The 6,000-nt window shown below is 46.9% G+C and overlaps 1 protein-coding gene across 3 annotated transcripts in view; it reads left to right on the forward strand.

The window, feature by feature from the left end:
- Positions 1-5,775, forward strand: part of LOC140459609 (annexin A4-like) — a 46,428-nt gene extending 40,653 nt beyond the window's left edge. For all 3 annotated transcript variants that reach the window (XM_072553892.1, XM_072553893.1, XM_072553894.1), the window contains 4 exons: positions 1,349-1,444; positions 1,547-1,605; positions 2,922-3,044; positions 5,265-5,775. In XM_072553892.1, the coding sequence (XP_072409993.1) occupies positions 1,349-1,444; positions 1,547-1,605; positions 2,922-3,044; positions 5,265-5,321 (335 nt within the window). In that variant the 3' untranslated portion in view covers positions 5,322-5,775. The remainder of the gene's footprint in view (positions 1-1,348; positions 1,445-1,546; positions 1,606-2,921; positions 3,045-5,264) is intronic.
- The last annotated feature ends 225 nt before the right edge of the window (positions 5,776-6,000 follow it).

Consider the following 6,000-nt stretch of genomic DNA (forward strand, 5'->3'; position numbering starts at 1 on the left):
ACTCCCTCAGGCTGCCTTTCGGACCTCGTGGGCTGGATTAATTTCTGAAGGCAAGTCCAAAGCTCTTGGTACGCACTGTGCAATGGGATGGTGGTGAGGGATGGCCCCTCTTTCCCTAGGGATACTGGGGTCAAGGGTGATCCCTCTTCCCTGAGCCACTGTCTTGTTCCACAATGCTGGATCACGATGTAAAAGTGGATTAAAAATAGCAACAAGACTGAGAGCTAAACAAAGTCAACAAAAATTCAGTACCGCTTGTTCCAACAGACCATCTGTCTATTGACAGTAGAACTCCATGTAGATGGCTAAACCTAGAGGTGCTCACAGCTCTCCATTTCTCTCCAGTTGGTGCTTAGAGAGGAAGCAACAATCTGTGTGTAAATGTTACTGCTATTAATCAGTAATTATCACTCGAGATTGGTCATCCATTAGACCTGTATGTTGAATTATGATCAATTTACAACTTCTGATGTGTTCTGTACTGTCTTCACAAACCTTGTGTCACTTGCGTCATCCTATAATCTAGTCCTTGTTGGGAGCTCAGGATTTTGTGGAATGTCCTTATTTAGGCTCAGTTAATATTTCAGAATTTATGTGGCGTCAACTAATCGAGCTCTGACTAGGTTTGCCAAGGTTAAAGAATTTATGTGGACTTAGCCTGTGTCATATCCTGCTGAGGTCAGTAATGCTTTAGTCTTTGCTTGTGGTGTTTTGCAATCATGGGTTGGCCAGTTTTCCAATCATGCAACTGTGCTTCCCACAATTCCACAGTGTGTGGACAGACACAGACCACTGTTGGTGCCTTTCACATGAACACTACCCCCAGAGGGATGGTCAGAAAGGGGGTTTTTGTTCTTGGGGTTTTTTTTCTGCACTTGCCATCCTGAATTGCACTGATATTCAGGACTCGATACCAGCCTAGCTCCTGGTGGGGAGAGGGGGTCCCCAACACACCCAGCACAGTATGATCAATGGCCCTTGAGTCTGCAGAACACTGTCTCCTCCCTGAGGACACTGATCAGCGCAAAATGTGATTTTCTTGTTGTTTTTTTTTGAGTAATCCTCTGCCTGTCTGTGTAGGAGAGAGACTGGTATCACCATGAGGTGCTGCCACCCTGCCATTGGGACACAGCGTTAGAGTGAGACCCCAGGAACTGAAGACTGTGTGTAACAATGCGGGGTGAGCTGGGGAGAGAAGGCAGGCAGGTCACGTGCTCGCTTTGCTATGTGGAAGGACCAGCACAGTGGCTTCCTGCCTGCTAGGGAGGATTGATGTTAATTTAACAACAAGTTTGTCGACAGGCATTTCCACTTGCTCATCGTTCATGTGTGCTCTCTTCCTGAACAGTCTTTGAAGAATACAAGACCATTGCAAACAAAGACATTGAGAGCAGCATTAAAGGAGAGATGTCTGGCTCTCTGGAGAGTGCTTTATTAGCAGTCGGTGAGTTAGCGCACTTTTTTTTTAACCTCCTCTCTTTCTGTATCTGACTGTGCACTTTCACACTAGACTAATGGCTTTCATCTCTCTCTCTGTCTCTCCCAGTGAAGAACATGAGGAACCGACCAGCATACTTTGCTGAGAGGCTGCACAAATCCATGAAGGTAAATAAAGTCGATGCTTTCTGCTGGCATTGCCCAGTTCTCTTGCTGTGCAGTGAAGCGCTTAAACAACACCTGGCACATACCTTGTGGTGCTCCAGGCTGGTATGCAGTTTAGCCCACTCCACACAGCCCAATGTCAGTTGCAAACCCGCAAGCATTTGATCCCGGAGTTGTGACTTGCTTTACTGTCTAATTTTGCAGGAGTTGCTGTGCTGTGCTGCAATGATAAACTTTGGTCTCTAATCCCTGTCCTTGCAATACCATCCATGTTCCAGGCACTGACCAACTCCCCTACACACAAGGACTGTGTGGCTGGGTTGTCCCTGGTTCTGTGAAATGCAAGTTGAATATGAAAGGTGATTGGGTTGATGGGATTACAGGCTGTCTGGACCATTCGTGGCACAAGTGCTTCTGCCTGAAAGTGTGCAGCTTATAATGTTTCTGTTGATGGGTTGCTATTGAGCTGCTATTGTCAGTGAGAAACTAGTTGTTCCTGCCTGCAGAAAGCATTTCCCATGACTCGACTCAAATGGCCTTTCCAGCTCAAGTTGATTTTTAACCTTATTTTTCCCTGCACACTGCTGAAGCTGGGTTGGAGCTTGCCAAGTGACAGTCGCTCTGCTGAGTCTCCTGTGGGGCGTGTTCAGGAGGGACTCTGTTCAAATGGATGCTTTTAAAAAATGCATCTTGGCACCAGATGACAACAGCTTTGAAAGGAGTTGACACCTTGGTATTGGAGAGGTCAAGGGTTTGTGGACTGTAGCAGTGACTGCGCTAGTCCAGTGGACAGCTCTCCCCTGGCCAAGTGTGGGTTCAAGTCAGAACGTTCGGCCTGTTTAACCTCTTTATGCAATGCAGAGGGAGCTTCCCTTTGTCAGAGGTGCAGTGCTGAGGGAGTGCTGCACTCAGTGGGATTCTGAACTCCATCATGATGGGGTTATTGTTGAAGCATGCAGAAAAATAAACCCAAGCCTTATACTTATGACCCTTTCACAGTCTCCATGCTTAGGTTTGAGTTGTACTCACTACTGTCCTGACAGACAACTGAATGCAAGATCCTTCAGATGACGTTGGTCTAATCGGCATATATGATAACTCCCTGAATTTTCAGGATGTAATAACCCAGGATGGTGGGAGATGAGAATTTGGAGGCCAGAGCATGTCGGAGTTGATCTCACTGACTGTGGCTTTCTCTCAGGATGGCCCTGTAAGGTCAGCTTAGATTCCTGGAGGGTTTCTGTCTGTGTTTTTCCATCCATCCCCCATCCCCCACATTTGAGCTCAAACTGTCTAACCTGGTGCTGCCTTGATCTTAGGGGATGGGAACAGATGACAATACCTTGATCAGAGTCATGGTCTCTCGCTGTGAAGTGGATATGCTGGATATTAAAGATGAATTTCACAGGATGTATGGCAAGTCCCTGTATTCTTTCATCAAGGTAAGTGTGCTCTGACAAGTCAGTACCTATTTACTGCCAATGAATTGTATTCTGGTTTGATTCCAGCCTTTGGTGACTGTGCAAACTCCACACAGACATCCTCCCTAGTTGTGTGTGGGTTTCCTACGGGTGCTCCGGTTTCCTCCCACAGTCCAAAGATGTGCAGCTCAGGTGGACTGGCCATCCTCACTTGATTGTAGTGTCCAGGGATGTGAAGATTAGGTGCACCTAGTCTGAGGTAAATGTCGAGTAATAAGGTAGGGGAATGGGTCTGGTTGGGATACTCTTTGGAGGGTAAATCAGTGGGAGGAATGAATCTGGTTGGTGTAAAGGAGGAAGGGGGAGTTTATTTGAAACTGGAGAACTCTGACTCCTGCGAGTTGTAGGCTGCCCAGACACCAGATGAGGTGCTGTTGCTCTAATTTGCAGTTTGGTACATTGTGGCAATGGAGGAGGCCAAGGATGGTCATGTCAGAAAGGGAGTTGTTAGGAGAATGAAAATTGGGTGGTGACTGGGAGGTCACGTTGGCTCCTGCAGGCCCAGCTGAGATGTTCGGTGAGCCGTTCCCTAGGTTTACATTCGTGCTCCCTGATTTGTAGAGAAGACCACATCAGGAACACCGGATACAGCAAACTAAGTCAGAGGAGAGGCATGTGAACCTCTGTCTTAGCTGGAAGGACTGTTTTAGGGTCCTGCATGGAGGTGATGTGGGGGGGGTGGTGGTGTATTGGCAGGTTTTGCATCTTTTCCAGTTGTAGGGGAAGGTACTGGGGTGGTGGGGGTTGCTGGGGAGTGCCAAAAACCAAGGATTGGTCAAGGGAACAGTCCTTGCGGAAGGCAGAGAGGGGAGGGGGAATATGTTCTTGGTCGTGGGGTCTAGTTGGAGTTGGCCGATGTGTTTAAGGGTGATTGATTTGAATGTGGAGACAGAGGGGGGTGGTAGGTGAGCACAAGGGGGACTCTGTCTTGATTCTGTTTGGAGGTGATTCAGAGCATTGGAAGAGGGGCAGTAGGGGGAAGCATATTGTTCAAAATGGGTGTCAGCAACCCTCCTTTATGCTGAGACCGGGTCCCTGCGTTCTCTATTTTCCCCGGCCACACGGAACCAATCTCCAGTGTCAAGCCTGTACAGAATGCTATCCTCTCCATTGCAGCACCTCACTGCGATTCTAAACTCCAGCATGGAGATGAACCCAGCCATTCCTGGATTCCAAGCTTCACTGAGTTCTTGCTGTAATGCCAGGCTGATCCTTTCTTAGAGAAAAACAGAAATAGCTGGAAAAGCTGAGAAGGTCTGCCACCATTTGTGGGCACAAATCCAAGTTAACCATGTCTTGGGTTGAGTGACCCTTCAGAACTGTTGGTAATGAGGAAAATTTTTTTTGTCTCTGCAGAAGATAGGGAGGGGTAAACAACAGGTGAAGCTGGAGAGAGGGGGGGGAAAATAATTTGACAGCCCAAGAAAAGGTTAAAGATCAGCCTGGGAGAATGAGTAGTTACTCAGGGTCAATGGGGAGTGTGTAGGAGCAGCCAATGTGATAACGCCTAGTGTGTGGGAATGGGGAAAGGGACTGGGAAAGATCATCAAACGTGAAAATATCAAGTCCACAAGGCTGTGAAGTTTCCAAGTGGAAGATGAGGTGCTGTTCTTTGAGCTAGTGCTGAGTTTGGGTGGAGCACTGCAGCAAGCGTGAGACTGTGTGCGATGTTGGCCAGGGAGCAGGAAGCTCCGGGTCTGGATTGCAGACAGGATGTGCGTGTTCTGTGAAGTAGTCACGCAGTCTCACCCAGAATCCTTGGAGTTAGGAAGGCACATTGTACACTGTTCACCGCTGTGGAGTGGAATGTGACTGAGTGCACAGTGTTCTTGTAAAATGGTAAGGAGCTGAAGGAAGGCTCTTGTGATTGTAACTCTCTCTAACCAAAACCTGTTGGTGGTGAATCATGGTTGAGTATAATATGCCAAGGCAGTATAGGCCAGAAAGTGAACATTTTGAAGTTGGGTTGACAAGTCAGGAGTATCGGTACTAACCGAGTCATCGCTGAGTTAACCAAACTTCTCAGCTTGCATTTGGCTCACTTTAGCAGCGTCCTTCCTTAGATAACCCTGAAGAAGGATGGTGGCAATGAGATGGTTCCACTTGGTGTGGTGTTGACTTATCTGGCACCAACTGACATTGCTGCCAAGCTGGACTGAACCACCTTTACTTTGTTTCTAGGGGGATTGCTCTGGTGATTATAAGAAGATTCTGCTGGAGCTTTGTGGTGGAGAATAAGGAAACCAGCAGGGCAGTACCATCGCAAAGGGGAAAACCATTGGAAACATGTCCCACCTTTTTTGTCACTGGATGTGTCTCTCGTTGGTGCTTGGTATTAATCACATGCAGGCTGACCGCCATGCTGCTTGTCTCTCTTACCTTTTTTGAAGAAATCTAATTCTTTTTGTGTGAGATGAATGTATTTTCTCTTCAGTGCAAATAGGAACAGCTGATGGGCACAGGAGAAACTCTTCCTCTGGCTCTGAGCCGGAGCTCCAGCCATTCCACCAAGAATCAGTTTTCCTCTGGTTTGTAATTGGATCCCTGGGATGTTTTTTGCTTCCATTTTTTTATTGGTGGGGGAGGGAAGTGGACCAAGCAATCGGCATTGCAACTGAATCATGCACTCTGTAGCAAAGAGAAATAAAAGTCAGATTTGTGAACCAATAAAGAAATGTGTTCTGATGTGAAATGTCTCCGTTACCATTCCCACAGTTTTATGTATCAGGTTTGGTCATCCTCGTGCTTTGCAGAGGTGATGGCCTCCTGTTATCATTGCTCAACACTGAATCCATGAAGCTCTATGTTCTGGGAACATGAAATCTCAACCCACCACAATGGATGGTAATATTTGAATTATATAATTTTAAAAGTAAAACTGCATTTTAGTGTTTAATAATGATCATGAAACCATTCT

Source organism: Chiloscyllium punctatum, chromosome 35 (assembly GCF_047496795.1).
Source record: "Chiloscyllium punctatum isolate Juve2018m chromosome 35, sChiPun1.3, whole genome shotgun sequence".
Classification (NCBI taxonomy): domain Eukaryota; kingdom Metazoa; phylum Chordata; class Chondrichthyes; order Orectolobiformes; family Hemiscylliidae; genus Chiloscyllium; species Chiloscyllium punctatum.